Source organism: Nyctibius grandis, chromosome 23, assembly GCF_013368605.1.
Source record: "Nyctibius grandis isolate bNycGra1 chromosome 23, bNycGra1.pri, whole genome shotgun sequence".
Lineage (NCBI taxonomy): Eukaryota > Metazoa > Chordata > Aves > Nyctibiiformes > Nyctibiidae > Nyctibius > Nyctibius grandis.
In genome coordinates, this window is record NC_090680.1 from 4,835,143 (window position 1) to 4,854,227 (window position 19,085).

The 19,085-nt window shown below is 41.4% G+C and overlaps 1 protein-coding gene across 1 annotated transcript; it reads left to right on the forward strand.

Moving 5' to 3' along the window:
* Nucleotides 1-1,072: 1,072 nt before the first annotated feature.
* On the forward strand, nt 1,073-18,508 carry CD200R1 (CD200 receptor 1). The gene is made up of 6 exons (XM_068417497.1): nt 1,073-1,160; nt 13,977-14,285; nt 15,051-15,302; nt 15,965-16,058; nt 17,020-17,071; nt 18,386-18,508. The coding sequence occupies exons 1-6, from the start codon at nt 1,073-1,075 to the stop codon at nt 18,506-18,508; spliced, it is 918 nt and encodes a 305-aa protein (XP_068273598.1).
* The last annotated feature ends 577 nt before the right edge of the window (nt 18,509-19,085 follow it).

Below are 19,085 nucleotides of genomic sequence, written 5' to 3' on the forward strand. Positions count from 1 at the left end.
TAACAGAACATCAGACTACAGTCATCAGTACAGCTTGCCGATGTTCAAATGTGGTGTGCAGTCCCAGCTCCTGAGCAGTTCAATTTCCTGCTGACTTTGATCTGTTTTCTGTCTTTACCGCTTGTGTCTCTGTCCTCAATGGTAATTATTATGACTTGTAGCTTTCAACAGCTGACGCCTTTTCTCTACTGCTGGCCCGCAGAACTGTGCTGGGGAAGTTCTGTGACTTAAGAAAGGAAAAGGAAACCCTGAATCTGAAATTAGTAGATCAGTGAGGAAGTGGGGAAGCAGGTACAATATTATTTAAAAAACCCCACACAACAGTATTGTGAAAAAAACAGTTTTTCAGTGAAAGATGTGGGCCAGCTTAAATTTCTGTATTATTTCTGTTAAAAAGTATGTAAAATAGCCTTTTCTTTCCCCTCAAAACTCAGCCTGTTCCCCCAGGGCCTGGAAAGCCTTGTTGTTCAAGGTGAGAACTACACTGCCAGTAGCTAAGTATCTACTAAAGGGAGACATCATTAAAGATGTCACTTACAGAGAAGACTTGAGACTGCTTAGTTTTTTGAGGGAGACATGAGGAGGAATTTTCTTGGAGGTAGTGACAAAGAAGTAGCAGTAGTACTAGAGGTAGCAGTCGTGACAAATACGAAGGATAAGCTTCTCTCTAGCTTCCCAAGACTAAGGTTTCCTTTTTGATATTAAACTCAGCCTTGAATAATCTCCTCCGCTTTTACCCCGTCTGAGCTCTGCTGCAGGGTTTATCTTCACTCATCAGCCTCCTGAGGAGAGCCAATGAACGGAAGGCAGCGTTGTTAAATCTGTTTCCTCAGCGTTCGCCTAGGCTCTCAGCACAGGAAGCCTAGTGCTCTGAAAAGTCAGAAGGAGGAACCTCTCCAGCCTTGAGGAGCCGGTCGGTCAGGAGCACACAGAGCTGGAGGAGAGGAGTGGGAAAGGGGGAGAGAAAACACTGACACTGGCTGCTGCGGAGGCACTGGCAGGCGAGAAATACTCCCCATGACCACAGCTAGGTTGGCGGCGGGATGGATGGAGTGACAGAGTTGCCTGAGCCATGAAAGCAGGAGCCGACATGAAGATTGCCGGGAAGATTGTGTGTGTTTTTGTGCTGCTAACCATCACCAAGGTCACAAGAACAGTAGGTGAGTCTAACTGGGACCAATCAGCCGTCGGGATGGAAGAAAGGGAAATGTGCACAGATATTTTATTTCCATAAAAGCTGTGGCTTTCTTTAATTGCTAAAAATTGCAGAGCACAACTAAAACATGCTTCCCCAATATCCACTCCTGCTCTTCTCTTCTCAGTGGTCACAAGGCTGCCAATCATTATCCCTGTGACTTCCATGTAGGCACTTATTTAGTGACCCTTAGCTGGGAATGTACCATTTGTCACAGATAGTCTTTTTACTCAGACCTCTAAATCCACATTATCTGAGAAACTGATCCATTTGACGTATTAAAAATATGCCCAGGAAAGTGTTTGCGAACTTGAAGCTTTTGGCCATGTTGTTTCAGCTGAAGAGAGGCTACAGATACGCTGAAATAGGGCAGGGATCTCTTGCGTCTTTCTGAGGAGTAGTGGAAGATCACTGATGCACTGACAGTAGGGACCAGTTTCTGGAATTTCGTTCTGAGGCTAATGGACGTGGTCACTATCAAGAGTGGGAAAGGCTTTTGTGCCAAAGACAGAGGCACTCCTAAGCCTTTCTAACCCTGTCTTTTAGTGTAATTGACTTAGTTTTAATATAGTCTGGCTATGGCAGTTAATGTCTCCCACATACTGTTCATTTGCGTTTCTAGAGCTTGTGCTCTTCCAAAAACCACGCAGCAATCCGCGGACTTGGTAATGGAACTAGGGATTTGAGCAGCAGTTCCAGAAACCTAAACTGTCTGTGTATGGAGGGAGAAGGCAGATAGCTCTGTGGGATCCAAATTAAACTAGGGACATCTGTGAATAATATGAAACATGCATGTGCCCATTCCTATCAAGGACAGGTAGAACTAAACTGCATGGACGTGAGTTATTCCACCCCACTTGGCCAGAAAATAAAAATGGCTCCTTGGTGATATTTTAAGGCAAAACGGATGCAGAGTCATTGTTGGCAGTGAGGAAACACCCATCTATAAGGTGTTTGGCTGATCAAATGAGGGATCCAAAACGGTTACCTTGGTGCTACCCATTGGAAAAAATTTGAAATACTTCACAAACATTATTAAACTTTGCATCAGTAACCTCACAACACGCACACTGCAGGTAAAAAACCTGTCCCTATTCTGTAGGTAAAGAACTGGCTCAGAAGAATACTGAGGAACCTGCTCAGGGTCATACAGACAGATTATGGTAGCATCAGGGACAGTCTACATTTTTTAATACAGCTGCTCAAAAATTAAAGGAGTATGGACACGTCACAAAATATTGAAGAAAATGGGGGAGACAAAGGAGAACCCTACTGGCAAAAATTCTTTTTAAAAATGGAGTTTGCTGGAAATTTATAAAAAAAAAATCCAATGCCAAAAAGTTTTGTTTTTCACCCAAAAGGTAATTGGATTTTAACTTCTTGGTGTCTTGGTGAATCAATGATATTCCCCTTCAAACAACAGAGAAAAAGATGTTCAGGTAAAATCTAATTTCATGCTTGAACATTCCCCCCACCCTCAAATAAAAAGCAGCCCACATTTGATGGGAATTTTTTAGCTAACACTGCTCTTCAACTTGTTTCCTTCAATATTAGGGTGGCTGTTCTGAGCAAGATGTAGTGACAAGGTTTTTTTCTTCAGAGAACACAGGCTAAATGTGTCAAGCTGATCCAATGTGTGTATTCTATCCAGAGAATTTTAGTGTTGTATGAAGCTCAGAAGGAACTATGTTCCCCCTTCTGAAGACTAGAGCAAGCTACTCTGAATGAAATGTGGTCATGCAAAAACTGTTGTGTGTAACCAGGCTTTATCTGCATTAGCATTTTCCTTAACATTTCCTTAGCATGTTGTTTTGTGTGGTTTGGTTAGGTTTTATAACAGCAGAAGGGGCAGCTCAGAAGCAAGGCTGAGGTCACTTCATGATTGTCATATCTAGATCTGGCCCCAAGTAGAGTTGGATAATATGCTACTGAAGCTGCTGATGCATGATCTGTACTAACAGTCCTTACGCGGCAATCCTCATAGTAGTAGCAATGGAAAAGACTCAAAATTAAAATATTTTCGGTAACACTTTGAAGACTTCTCTAGTTTAACTCAGCAGACAGGACACCTCATGGCTGTGTACATATTCCAAAGAAAAGGGGATAAGGGAGGGCAAGATCTTCCATGAGAGGCTCATGCAACAAATCTCTTTTTATTAGATTAACATTTGCGTTGTTGGACTGTGTAAGTCCTGCATCTGCAGTAGTATCCTGTGACAACGGATAGGACCAAGTGCTTCAGAGGAAACTGCAAGGAATACATTGTCAGTAATGAGATATGATTCTCTATGGTTATTTCAGTTTTATCAGTAGTAAAACATTGAACTCAGTGGCATTGCATCGGTGCTGGAATTAGAGTGTATGAGGTGAATAAAAGTGTAGATTTACCAAGCGACCTGGCTAGAGTTCAAGTTTACTTGCATACGTAACTTTCTTAAATGCTACTGCTTTCATTTAGTTTCTTTCCTTACTATAACTTATAAATTCTCTTTCACTAGTGTCCTAGTGTTTTATTGCCTTCTTACTCTCTCTGTCCTAGTGTGTTTCAGTGCTCCTGTCTCTGTTGCCTCCTATTCTAGTTTACCATTGAATCTGAGTCCAGATACAAAAAATCATAACCTAAAAAACTATTCTGGTAAACTTACATTTGTCTTCATTTCACTATTTCTTTGCTGCTTCTTTGGATCTATGTGCTGGAATCATTCTGACTTCTTTTACCCTAAAAACGCTTGAATCCAAACAGCCTGTTTTTCTTACCCAAAGGCTTAAAATAGAATTCTGTGCTATTAAATTAAGCAAAAAAATTCTCAGAAGACATCTAAATTGCCCTAGTACTATCTTCAAAGCATGTCCTCGTGACATTGACGCTTTACTTTGCTGTGGTCCAAACGCAATGTCTGAATGCGTCTAGTTTCAAAACCATGGAAATCGGGAAGTGGAAGTTCAGTCTTGCAAGTTGACCACATACTCCATGACTACAAAGAAGATTTTTCTTTAATTGGTAATTCCCTTGTAGAAGTGCATGCTACTTAAAACTCACAGCTGATATATTTTGTATTTAGTGGTACAATCATTCATAAGAAACAAGTGTAGGGAATCTTCTTATGCTGCCTTATCTTTGTATTGAGTAAGAAAAAGCTAGGAAAAAAGTAGTATGCTAAAGCTAAGCACTAAACAAGGTATTACTGAGATTTTAACCATATAAAAGAGAGGTCATAAGCATGTTTTCACAGCAGCCCCATATCTGCTCTCGGTAAAGTAAGAAAAAGAGTGCATACAACCTACCGTTTGCAGTCAATGATCTATTTTTGTTTAGAATAGCAGGAAAATGCCACTTAAGCATAAATAAAGAGTACAACTTATTTTATTCTTCTTCTCACGAGGAAGAGAGTAAAAGGCCAAGTTCAGCATGCAGAACAGAATAGAAAACATTCTGTATCTGTTTCTACACTGAGAAGTGGGGGGCCTTTCTTACACACGGTGTCACAGCGCTACTCTGAAAGAAAAACTACCCAAGCCACTTTGGCATCCAGTGTAAATCCCTTTTCCCCTCATCCATTCCAGCTCACATTCTGCAAGGATGAAGATCTACTTACTTTGCACACAGAAGTTGCTATCCCAAGTTTAAAGTTTACAGCTAGACTGATGTAATATGCAACAGCTTGTTAAGTTCAGTGATGATTTATCATCAGCTGAGGAATTGGCCAAGGGTGTTTGTTTGGCAAGCTGGATGGCTCTAACACGTCATTTAAACACCAACTAATTCCTTCATTAAACAAGTGTACCCATCCTTTTTTCTACAAAGTCGTGTTTATATTGAGACATAGCCCATTTACGTGAGGGTAGGAACAAAACCTCAGGAAGGACCTGTACATCACTGCATCAAATTGCCTTTTTTTGCAGGCATTGTATTATGAAACACTTTTCATAAACAATCTAAGCACCAAAAAAAGGACCCACCTTATTGCAAGGCTGGTTTTAATCCTGACTGAGGCAAAATTCTGTATTCTAATTTCCAGCCTAAATTTGTTGTACTACCTATTTTTATCGTTATTACATTTTAGGCTGCTGAACTTCAGCACATATCTACCATTCTACTCATCAAGGTCACCTGGTTCTTTTTGTGTGACATTTCCATTCTTTATATTAATAATGCGACATTCTTCATGCTTTCAACAAATTTCCTCACACACTCCTGATAAAAATGCCAATGCCATTAGTAAAACCATTAAACAGAATTACCGTAAAAATTGTATGCTGAGAAACATTATTAGCAAGCTACCTTAAACCTGACACCTCCTTTCAACGCTGCCTTTTGCTTTCTCTCCTTAATCCAGTTCTTCATCCATCATGTTTCCCTCCAGTTGTCTCTCTGTTCTTCAGCTTAATTTATGATTTTCAAGAGGACACTGTATCAAACTGCACCTCTAACTAGGTGAGCTTTAACATCTTTCCTTTCCCTTCAAAACCAGCTGTCTTGAATGACTGCTTGAAAGGATACTGGAGAAAGCTAAAGAAAATGAAAAGATCATAGAAAAATTAAAAATTAGGAACTGGCAACTGCAAAGGTATATTCCACCTTGAATGTGAAGACTGAAAGCTTGAGTTCATTATTAAGTTCTGTCAGTACGCTCACCTCTCTGTAACAGATAAAGTCACTTCCTAATATTAAAGTTTGCAATCTAAAAAAAAATCCAGCCATGCTGCAGACACTTCATACTGGAAAACCAGAGTTTACAATGACAAAGTGTATTTTTCTGGCTGTGTTTTATGGTTGCTATTTCAGCTTGTATGGGACAGCAGGAAAGAGATTCATACACAGTAATGGTGGCAGAAGAGAAATGTGTGAAAAGGGGAACAAAATAAGAATTTGAGTATGAGAAAGAAAGGAATTTCTGAAGATAGAAAGAAAGCCTAAATAGAATGAAATGGGAACAGGAGATCTTTTCAAGGAATAATGACGAGTATGGATAAAAGAGTGTGAGTAGGAAACTAACAATAAAGGTGTAAGTCTCTTATTGTGTCCTTTTAAAGATATGTCTACACTGAAAAAGCTGTGATCGCAGCTTCAAAAAACAGAGCCATATCAGCTCAGGCCAGCCAGTTCATGTATTTCTATCATGAAAATTAGTCTAATGCTTCCTGCTCACCCGACACACAGGGCTGGTATTCAGCCTGCAATCTGTCCTGTGCTGTTGTGGCTACATTTTCAGAGTCACAAAGCTACCATGTATAAAACTCTGCCAGTACTTTAGCAATCCCCACCCTAGTACAAAGCACTTCTATTTCACAGAATCACAGAATCAACCAGGTTGGAAGAGACCTCTGGGATCATCGAGTCCAACCATTGCCCTGACACCACCACGGCAACTAGACCATGGCACTAAGTGCCATGTCCAGTCTTCTCTTAAACACATCCAGAGATGGTGACTCCACCACCTCCCTGGGCAGCCCCTTCCAATGTCTAACGACCCTTTCTGAAAAGAAATGCTTCCTAATGTCCAATCTGAACCTCCCCTGGCGAAGCTTGAGGCTGTGTCCTCTTGTCCTATCACTAGTTGCCTGGGAGAAGAGGCCAACTCCCACTTCACTCCAACCTCCCTTCAGGTAGTTGTAGACTGCAATAAGGTCACCTCTGAGCCTCCTCTTCTCCAGGCTAAACACCCCCAGCTCCCTCAGCCGTTCCTTGTAGCTCAGACCCTCCAGACCCTTCACCAGCTTGGTCGCCCTCCTCTGGACTCGCTCCAACACCTCAACATCTTTCTTGAAGTTTCTTGAAAGATTTGTTCATCTTTCACTTCATTCCAGACAAGCCTTGCTGAGTGTCACAGGCACTCTGTGGCAGTAGAAGGGGAAAACAGATGCAGAGATCAGCCTGTTGTGTCTGTCTTCTTCCAAGCATCCGGTACTGCCTTTTTGATTATGACTTGCTATGACTCATACAATATATTCATTCCAAGATACTGTTAGTCATTTGCTTGTGGTATGATCATTGTTTCAGTTCACTATACCTCTAAGTTTAATATATCACAATCTGCAGTGTAGGGGGGAGATGCACCAAAACACCATGGTAGATTGTTACTGCAAGAAATAAAGACACAATAGGATTATGTCTAAGAAAGCAGAGCAGTCTCTTTACAGTGTGAAAAACTCTTTAACAGCTAAATTTGTGAAGAGGCTGTCATGGAACTTGAGTCACTTTGGGGGCAAGAAAAAGTTCTACTGTGGGTTAAAACCTGCTATAAAGAATAACATAGGCTGGAAATCTTTCCTATTCGAAAGCGATCAAAAGCACTTTCAAGCTGTGTAGCTGTCTCTGATTTTGTAATGACTCCCCTGAAAATTTTAGTGGCTTCACAATAAAATGATCCTGTTTTAAAAAATATTTCTTCCTCCTTTTACTGTGAGAAAGACTCTGAGAAAGAGAAGAAATGACTAAATAAATGATACTGCAAAGGAACTGGTGCAACAAGTTATCCACAAGAGCTGTCAAACACACTACATAAGCCACATTAAAAAAAAAAACAGAACGAAGCCTTTCCCCAATATTTTGCAATTACAGTAATCTCAGCTTGACAACAGTAACCAGCACGTTTTTTGAAACACAAATACAAACTCCTCAACTGAGTGTGTTTTTTCCTGAGAGAGGATATGTCCATTTTCAAACATAAAAGTGGAATCGGTCAGTGCACTGGAATGTGCTATCAATGCACTGGAACAGAGCTTGAGAACCTCCTCAGACATGGCTTTAAATCTTCTTCAACAGTCAAGGGAAGACAACGAGGGAGGGCATAATATCATTGCTATAATTAGATGAACTTCAGAGGCTGGAACCAAACTGGAGGACCTCAGTCTAAAGGCTTCCTACCCTACCCATCTGTCAGATGAGTCTCCAAAGTGAAATCTGCTCATGATGGATTTGCATCCACAACCCAAATAGGATGGTTTAGCTTCGAGCTGTACAGAACTCCCGGAACCTGACTCGCCTACTTTCTACATCAATGTGACAGACAGCACGTACTCCTGGGCTCCAGAGGTCTGCTCCTTCTGGCTAACAGAAAAAATGATTGCTCTTTTCCAGATTCCACTCATTTGTGAAGAATAAGACTGAAAATGAGAAGTTAGTTACAATACATGTGTAGATATACGATCCTTCATTTCATCTCTCTTGTGCGCAATGAAATAGTTAACAGTACTGACATTTCATTATCGTCCCTCGGTTATCACTGCACTGAGATGAGCTTGATAGCTCACACCTCTTCACATTTCTTGTTCTCTGCAGACCCGCAGATAGTGAGACCTTTGCTGCACTGGTAACCCCCTTTTTGAGCTCCAGCAAGCCATCAGTTCAGCGCAGCCGTAACGTGGGATTTCACCTTGAGAGAAGTAGAGCAGTGCAATGTACTGGCTTGTTTCCAAGCTTTCATTTGAATAGATAAATGCTGATGTGTATGGCATATATGCCCTAATGCATTGGTCATAAACCAGTCGGCTGTCACAGAGGAAACTTCAGCAACTGACGTTTAGCCAATTTACAGTATGAAAGCACCAGTCCAGAATAAAGTGGTGGAGTGATACGTCTGAATTAAAACACTTGCAGCACTGTGTCTTCCCTCTTTAAAAGAGTGGAATACTTTTGTTTGTTTAGTTCTTCTGCAGAGCAGATACACAGCCTTTAGGTTTAGTGAAATTCCTGGAGGGAAGGGGAGATTGTGTCTTCCCTCAGAGCTGCTGAGCACATACCCAAGAATGCAGGCTGGGGCAGGCAGCATAAGGGGGGCAAAGAAAGCAGATGGGAAGACCCTGGCAAAGGGCTTGGTTGGAGCAGACCCACAAGAAGTTATGGAAATGATGGGAAAAGAAGCTCAGAAGAGATCATGTGGAATCTGTGCAGCCTGACAAGTCACCGAAAGCTGGTGGAGTAGAAGAGAGGACTGGGGGAAAGAACCTGTTCTGTAAAGGCACAGAGAGCAGGTAAAAAAATGCAAGTCTTGACATCTCATTAGACTACATTTTAGATTGAAATAAGGCCAAAACAGGCAAATCCTCTTTTCATCAGAAACTGTTATGAAAACAGCTGACACTAGTCTTTATGATTTGGAAGCTTCTCAACAAGTATTACCCAGGCGCAGTCCTATTTTGCTTGTGAGTGACAAGATTTTAGCTCACACAGTTCAAAACCTTAAATGATCTGAACTTGGTACTATGCTCCGTGGTAAAACGAAGCAGAGCTCTCTTCTTGCATATGCTTTCTTGGGAGAATAGCAAGCGTGCTGGAAGATGTCTGCACCACGTGATAACGTGAGTGAGCATCTATAGAAATGGTAGCACTGTAACTATCCACATGGCTGACAAGCAGGACTAACGAGTTCTGCCCAGCAGAACTATCAGCCTGGCTACACTGGTTTGGGGAGTCAGTTTAGTAGGTATCCACAGCACTCTGCCAACACAACATGCTTCCATACCATATTGAACTGGAAGAAGACCAAAGTAGCTGCAGGCTCTGCAGTTACGCCTTGCTCACTTACCATTTTTCTTCTTTCTCTGCCTTCAACTCAAAGACAGACAGACAGAGTTTCAGATAGTTCTTGGGAGAATGCTAACAGGCTAACAGGGTCATAATATGGGATAAAACCTCCTCCTAATAATATATGTCTGTTCTACAGAGACAAAAACATATTCCCTATTCCACCTTAAAAGGAAGTCTTCAAAGTCATTTCAGAAATAGAAATTAACCAAACTTTTCAGGATTTTTGGCATACACATTCTTCTGTAAATGAAGTCTAAAGATCATGTTTCTAGCAGCATCCATAAGAAAAGAAGCAAAGCAAGGAAGAAAGTACACAATTCATATTTACACTAATACCACTTACCTGCGCTCTAGCAATGAAAGAGGGCAGTAAAGTGAAAGCAGTTTAATTTTATTGCGTTTATAAGGCCTCTTTACAATAGTAGGAAGGCGTATGTAAGGATAGGATAAACAAGAAGATTTTTTACTAATTAATCTACTATCTGGGGAAAAACTCCTGACTTGCTAAAAGCCTTCTAAATTAATAACAAGATACAGGGTAATTCAGAATCCTTCTACAAAATTATTTTAAAGCTAAAATTGTACTTAAACATGATTCAGCAGATTTTAAGCTGACTGATGTGGCTTATCATTTGAAGTGAATGGTACCTGATTCATTCAGCAGAGAACATGACAGAAAGGCACAGCAGAAAGCACCACTTTCACTCCCTCTTTCTTTACAGTCTTGAAGCACGCGAGCCGTTATGTTGGGGAACTGGCACATTGCAATAGGCTGCTTAGGAGAAGCAGAGTTGAAAGACAAGTAAAAGGATGCTGCTTTGATATGTAAATAAAAGTGTACACGGTTAAACATGCACAACATTGTCATTCCTGCGCAACATTTGCAAACATTATCCAAAGAAACCCCAGCCCCAACACAGAGGCTGTTTGAATGCTTAGGTTTGCTTAGTCATTTGCAGATGAGGTCAGCCATACTGATGATATGACTCGGAGCTCCGAGGATCTTGGCAGTGTTAAAATGGGAGAGGAAACACTTTGTTCTCCAATTTCAGAGACATTCATAGAACTCACGTCCAGAAACCATCATGAGACAAAAGGCTTCTTTCCGTTCCTCTCCTGGTAAAATCATCTGAGTTTAAAACACACACCTCACATTTTCTTGAAAGGCCATCAAGCAGAAAAAACTTGTCATTTAAAAACACTTCCACTGTAATAATATATCACAGAACACTGTTGACAACTGAAGTAAGGAAACAAGCATTTCTGGGGCTGGTAGGTACTTTGTGTGTCAGAAAATGGTGTGAATAGATAGCACTTCTCTTTTTCAGCCTTGCTTGGAAACATTAATCATTGAATCCTGGCAGTATTGAGCAGCAGGAAGCTAAGCAAAAAATAAATTTCTCAGAATTACACTCTGACCTCCATGTTATACAGCAGTATAACAGTGACTAATACATTACAGCACTGTGTGGTGTAGTGTGGGGCAATATTGCAGCTGTATCTCTTATCAATCTGCAGGAGCTAGGTCTGGGTTTGGAAATGTCTTCACCCAAAGGATACTTAATCCTCAAAATGAAAAGGCAAAAACCTTTAAAAGAACCTGTACGTAGTTAAAATGCAGTGAACTGTGTTCATTTTGCAAGTTAGAAATCTTTTCCCAAGGACACAGTTAAACAGAAGGAAAAGTGGTTGAGCTGGAATGGTCCATTCACCTAGATTTCAGAAGATAATGAGATTTCAGGCAATATTATTAACGTAAAAGCAACTGTAGTTTTCCTCAAAGAGGCTAATAGTAATGATTTGACTAATACTTTGAAGTTGATGCTCATTAAGACTATTTCTTGTAACGTTATGAATGTTCAGGAACTGGGCTTCACATTGCACCAGTCAGCGGAGGCAATAGAATTCCAGCTCTGGGTAGGGGATAGAGAAACACAACAAAGTCAACCCTGATACCTCTGAGGAAGACTTTGACAAAGATTTCATCAATCATGCAAAACTTAGGTCTTCTAATTCCTTGCATATTCCAGCTGAACTTTCAATTGCCTCGTTAGCATATATGCTTGAAAGATTCGGGGAGGGGTTTAACATTTTTGGAATAATTTATGAAAAATTTATTTGTCAGTACAAGTCAGGTTGGTTAACTTTTGTTGTCCTTCCAGATTAATGCATGGTTTGGAAGTAGCATTGTGATTTTTCTCATCACACACAGCTCTCTTAGAATGCCACTAAAACCATTACTCAGCCCAAGGAAAGAGCAACTTGTCGTTCCACCAGAGGCACAGAGCACTCAGAGATCAGTCGTTTACAGTCCCAAAGTTTAATGGTCACCTGTTAAAAGAGAAAATGAGTGAAGTGGTAAATGGGGGCTGGTTTGGACTACAGCTATGGGTATTATTCCAATTAACTCATTAATTGTTGCACCTAGAAGATTTTGAAAGAGAAAGGTTATTTATCCATAACAGGTCTTCTTCAGGTAGTTATTTGTACATACACATACTTTGTGGATTTGGGGGGCTGTTTGCTTTTAATTTCAGCAGGACCCAAAGGACACAAAAGTCCCATTCCCTCACCTACTCTTCACACAGGTTTACAACCTGTGCCTCAGACTCTTGTTTTCTCTCTGTCCCAAAAGTGCCTCACAAAGGGGAGGGTGGGCTGCATATGTAAGTGTAGGCAACACTAATGCACATATAAGCAACTCATCTTGAAGAACAGTTACAGGTAACCTTTCTTTCATCTGAGTGCTTGCCCACATGTAACTTTACTGCGAACAACAACCCTCACAGAATACTTATATTAAGGAAAAGATCCCAAGGTGACTAGTTGAAATAAAGAAAAAGAATCGACTATCCCAAACGTGGCATCATGTGGAGAGGCTTTAACGGTCAAGGAAATAGTGAAATGAATCTTGGGGGTTAGCAACTTGACACCTTGGGCGTGTCAGCTGAAGACACAGAGGTCCCAAATCTGGTCAATATAAAGAGAGCAAGTGTGACTTGTTCAATATGTGCAAAAGAGAATCAGTCCTGAAAGCCTGCGGAAAAAGAAAACCCAGGCACATTAGTTTCTTGGCTAAGAAGAAATTCAGGGATCCATAACCAAAAAAAAAAAAATTAAAGACAATCCTGAGGGTGTAACTTGTCTTGAAGAAACACAGAACACAGAGGAGCCGTAATAGTGGTCTGGCTCTCCGCCCTTCAATGGCCAATGTGATAACTTCCAAAAAGGACAAGAGGACTAGGTCCAAGCTTTTCCATACAGACGTTTAGCTTCAAGTACATAGTTCATGGATCATGAACAGAAGAGTCAGTGTCATAGAAAGAATAAAAATAAAATAGAATGTGTTTCCAAGCAAATGTAAAACATAATTCAAGGCCAAGACATGCTCACTATTAGAGAGTCAACACAGTTGACATACATCACCTGAATAAAGTTCCTCTGCAATCTTAGCCTCGCAAGCAAGAGGCACAGGGATATGGGCATATGTTACACCTTTGTAGCTGCATGCCTGGCACAAAGATGGGTAAGACTTACATTCATGTCCTACAGGGACCGCTGCAGTAAAAAAACCATACAGTCACAGTGTGAATGCATATGTACACATTGTGTACACTCATAGTGTGAATGTATATGTTCACAAAGATTCAGAAAACAAAAAGACACTCCTGAGACATAAGGCAAAAACCTTTCCTCATACACAAAGCTCCACCATTGTTGTTTACATTGCAGTCATGTCTAAGAGGTGTAGACAAGGCCTTTGCCCACAGTGCTGGATTTTGTATAAATGCAGAAGTAAAAGTTGTTTACTTCATTGGTAGCAACAGTTCCAGAGAAAAGTCATTGTCGTGGCCAAATGCAATAGTCAAATTTCTATCACTTCAGCCTGTAAGTGGCAACCCACTGGAGGATTTGCCCATAGAAACACCCTATTTAGACGCTGAACTCCTGACGACAATGGGCAGGAGTGGGGTCTCCTTCCAGTATCATCCGTCTTATCCACTAAGATGAGCCCCAGTGGGAAATTTGTTGATAGTATTGAAAAGGTAGGCTGTGATAGGCCACGGGCTCCATTATCCACAGATGTAATACAATATGACAGACAATTTGCAGATGAGCACAGACAATGCCTTGCCCTGGCGTGTAACAGTGCAGACGTTTCTCTGTGAAGCACACACCAGAACTCCAAAGCTATGAGTGACATTCCTGGGCACCTTCTCACATGTCCTTCTCCTTCTTTCTCTCCTTCAGGGAACAACAGAGTGTCAGCGACAGTAGGTAACAGCTCTGTGCTCACCTGCCCTCCAAAATCAAATATAACTATGGTAACATGGAAAATAAGCCCCAAGGTTGGAGGCCCCTGCGCCTTGGGATACAGGGCTGATAAGAACAAGACCGACAGAACAAACTGCAGTGACAGCATGAACTGGAAATTCAGACCAGATCGGGATCCTGCCCTTGAGATACGGCGAGTGGGAATAGCCCATGAGGGAAGTTACACCTGCGAAGTAGCAGGAACAGAAGGGAATTTTGACGAGACGTACGACCTGACCGTGCTGGGTAAGGGACTCCTTCCCCATCTGACGGTTCTCCAAAGGACCATGTCGGGGCCTGGACTTACAAAGCTCCTCTCCCCATGCACTGGGGGAATTGTGCAGGAAGAATAGGACCTTTCTTGCTGGGATAAACTGTCACGCATTTCATTTATAGTAGCTCCATGTCTCCCTTCTCCTTATTTCCCGAAACTGTTCTCCCTTCTGCTGCCCCCTTTTCCATTGTTCAGTTAGAAACAACAGGTGTGAAGCAATTTCCAGTATACTAAAAGAGTATTCTGCGTATGCACCTGGTTATCCTGTAGAATCAATCATTAATACACTAATTTAAGAGAACTAAAGCATGTGAGAGTAACGCTTCCAAGTGCTGAGATATTCTATCAAACATGGGATATTCTTATCCAGACAGTAGGAACGGGCCCATTTCCTCTTATGCTGGCATTCAGATATACATTTTAAACTACATGTATGATGGCTGCTTAGGACAAAAGTATAATTCGGCCCTGTATTCGGTATAATTCCCAACCGCAACGTCCAGGGATGCCTCCTCTAATGGTACATGGCTGTGGTAACTCACCTGAATGTGGGAGAGTTGACCAAAAGGAAAAGAGAGGCATGATCTTTGTCTCCCATGACTTTGGTCCATGTCGCTGTAATGGGATGGCACCTCCAACCTTATTCTCCTCTTTTCACTTTGAGTAGAGAACGAGAACACTCTTTCCCAGCTGTGGCAAACTAACTCCACGTATCTCCCCTTCCTGATGCTTTGCAGTGCCCCCCAGGCTGACCCTGTACTGTGATGACCACGGGAACCCCGTGTGCGAGGCAGCGGCAGGGAAGCCGGCTGCTCAGATCTCATGGGTCCTGGAGAACAACTCCACCCCCAAGGAAGAAGGCCATGACAACGGGACAGTGACTGTTCTCAGCAAGTTCACAGCATACAGCACCAACGTGACTAATACAACCTGCATTGTGTCCCACCCAGCTGGGAACCAGAGCAGGTCCATAGCCTGTCATCCCTCAAGTAAGTTTCCCTTTGTGCATTCAGCATTCAAAATCCTGGTTAGCCTCCTGTGCACACTCTTGTTCCTTCTAGGAAGTCTGGTAGTATTCTTTTCGTAGTGGAAATGTTGTTGGAAACAGAGACAAAGCAGTCATGATCTCAGTGTTAAAATAATCACTTGGAAGCAGAACATCAGCAAAATTGTTTTAGATGCAAATGTAAAGTCTCTTGCTCAGATCATGGCAAGAGAGAGAAAGAGAACTGACTCTTGCATGGCCAGCAGAAACATATAAATCACTTCATTCCGAGTTGTGAATGTCTGACAGTGTATGACATTTGGTTTCTGGCTTTTGCTTTTTTGGTGCTTTTGAAAACTACACATGGGTTGCAGTACTGAGATATGCTGAGTCCTTGAGAGAAGCTCATGTATGACTTAGTGAAAAAATATCATGGGTGTCCACTGTGGGGTTTGTGGGATCTGCTTTTGTCTCTGACACAGACTTCAGTTGTGTTTCTCCAACAAGTTTCATTACTAACTTTCCCTTCGTCTCAAGGGGATTGTATTTATTTTATAAGCATGCTGAAAATGTGCACACGTGCTAAGGCAGCTTTAATCTTGTACTGAAATAATAAAGAAACTGAGCAGTAAGAAGATATAACTAAGACTAACTCTTTGTGTTTAGAGAACAACGGCTTTATCCTGTATTTGTCCATCATTCTTTGTTTCCTGGGCATTATCACCCTCATGGCTGTCATTTACTATTTTAAGCTCCACAGGTATGTATGATAGGCTGCTAAGGAAAGATTGTCTAGTGCTAGAAGAAATCTTTAAGTACTGTTTGTGTCTTGAAATCGTATGATCCTGTCAGTCTGTGCTGCTATGAATAACTGAATTAGCTACATCAAATATTTCTGTACAGCAATCACTGTGCATTGCACACATCTTCACTGAATAATGCACCTGAGTAAAATATAAACGGGCAGAAACTGGCAGAGGATACTCATTGCATTGCCTTCTACACTAAAGGGGAGCTCTTCATTCTAATAGGAAACTGGGAGCGTAAAGCTGTTATTCAGATACTGTGATAGTCTGTCAGTGTCTCTCTTGTTTAGATCCAGGGGTTGGTTCTGATTCCTAATCAGTTCTGTCAAGTGCCAGAGGACCCAACCAGTGCTATCCTGCCATACTAACAGACAGGACAGCAGACTGTATCTGTATTTATGAAAAAGCCCCCTGGGTGAAACTGGACTCTAGCCCTTTCGGGATTCACTGTGGAGAAAAAAGCAGTTCCAAGGGAAAACTACGGAAACCATTTGTGCAGAGAAAGGCTGAATTAGCACCTGTACTGAAAACCTCAGCTATGTTCCCTCCTTCTCCTATTCCAAAACTGTATTTCTCCCAAACCTTCTCCCTCAGAGGTGAAGAATTAGTTTGATACAATTTCACTAACCACAAATCATACATCCTTCCAGAGGACTTCGCTTTTAATCTTCTGCTTCCACTTTGTCCTTAAGCTCCCACAAACATGAGAAAAGACCTCAAAAGAAAGTCAGGGTGCCATAATTTCAGGATCAAAACCCAAGGAGAGAGAGACATAAGAAGGCTTTTTGGCTTTACTCTTGATGACAAGACAAAGAAATGTTTCGTAAGCTGGTGATCAAAGAAACCAGGCTGTGATCTAGCCAAACCTAGGACTGAGGAAGGAATTTGCTTTAATAATTGTTTTCTTTTTCACAGACTGTTCTACAAAACCAAACCTCCTGAAACTGCTCCTACACATTCCCCACAGGTAAGGAGAATGATACAAATTAGACTAGCACCAAATCAGGGATCTTGTGGTAGCCTTGAAAACAGGGTAGGTAAAGGGAAACCATTAGATTTTTACTCCGTGCTTTCAGCAGGTGCTGCTGTGTCTTACATGTTTGTTCTTAGCTGTATCTCAGTACCAAACAAAGCCTATCATCACCGTAATTCTGACTTGGAGTAAAAATTAGAGGCATGTTCCAACAGCAAAGTCTGAGCAACTGCCATCATTTATCTTTGCAAGGAGTGAGTCCCACCACATCTCCCTGGTCATATCAGATACACTGACCACAACTGCTGTACAAACAGTACTCAGGAAGGGAGGCAATATCATGGGTTGGGGAATATTAAGACAGCTATTAGTAAACAAGAGGATTAAACAACAAAATTAACAGACACAGGGAAGAAAAGAATATCCCTCTTGGTGTCCAGAATGATAATGTGCAAGTTTTGAAGGCTACTCTTTATCTTGTATGGTCAATCCACAATCAAAGAACCAACCATACTCAAGACAAAACATTTTATAAAACAATGGAAGGAGTGCTGAGCTGCAAGCTGGGAGGTATTCTTGGATTCCTTATGCTGTTACAAGCTTCCTGTGTAGCTGAGCAATTTCATTCATCAGCTCTGTGTTTCTGTTCTCTGCTACCAAATATAAACAACAGCATTTCTACACAGGCAAGATGTGTTACATCTATATTGTGAATATCTGTGCACCTTCAGTAGACACTAGGCTCATATTCTGTCATCAACTTAAAAAGGTGCTTCAATTTTGATTTCTGAAAAGACTTAGTCAATTCTAGTTATTATTATTCCTCCTGTTCTGTTGCCCAGCCTCCCAGTTGTTGCTGACAGACGCAGTTGCATTAATGTAAAATAATGGGTTAAGTACCGGTGTTCTTGCTGTCACATCATGCAACTTTCATCAGCGTGTCTGTAGACTGAAATTGTAGACTGATGGAGGAATCAACCATGATCAAGACTCTAACATGTTATTTGCTCTTTCTAGAGAATTAGACCCTAATACAATTATTTTTCAGGCCAAAATGAGTGGGGTAGAAGGGGACGAACAGGAGGCAGGTGAACCAATACCTCAGCTTTACCCTCCAAATCTTTGACAGAAACAGCAATACATGTTCTTTGTTAGAAAAGCAACAGAGGGTTTTTTCTTGAGTAGAAGAGGAATAAAGATGGGAGCACTATTTCCCAGTTACATTCTTCAGTCCAGACAAAAGACTTGCAGAGCCTTGCCAAACTAAACTACTCCTTGTATTTACAGTTTTTGGTTTTGTTTTGCTAGGATGACACAATGGAAGTGGAACCTTATACTACTTATGTGCAGAAGGAAAACGTAATTTACAACTCAGTGTCTGATCTGACAGTGGGGCAGAATCTTCCACAAGGACTGTCGCCAGCAACATGAATGATTCAACAACACTGGCAAGGGAGAGAGACACTTTATAAAAGACCGGTTATAGAAAGAAACTTCTCAGAGGATTTCTTCAGATTTTGGGGAAACATAGCTCACTAGGTCTGTTCAAACTCCTGTGCTTGCTGATCAGTCTGTATAGTTCTTTTTTTTCCCTGTTTTGCCTTCTTCCTCGGGAAAGGAAACAGGTTTCCTGCTGTTCCTCGGGAAAATGTGACTGACCTCATGCCATAGTTTTTCCTGGAAAAGCAGTTGTGATCAGTCTTCCCTTTGCTGTTCTTGCCTTGGAGATCCTAGTCTTGTCAGTCACTTCTCGGCATTACTTTGATGCACTTGACACTATGTTGCACATGTTTGGGAGATGAGAGGAGTGTTATGTCTGAACTAAAATAAAACACTCTTCAATCAACAGCCACTTTTTTCTAACAACTCACAAATTACTAACATAGTGGATTGAGTACTGATCATCACAGAACAGCTCAAATGGCAGAAGATACTGGCAGGGAAGACCTTTCATCCCCCAGTTCTGAAAATGGAAACAAGTGATGAATTCAGAAGGTCATCCACTAAG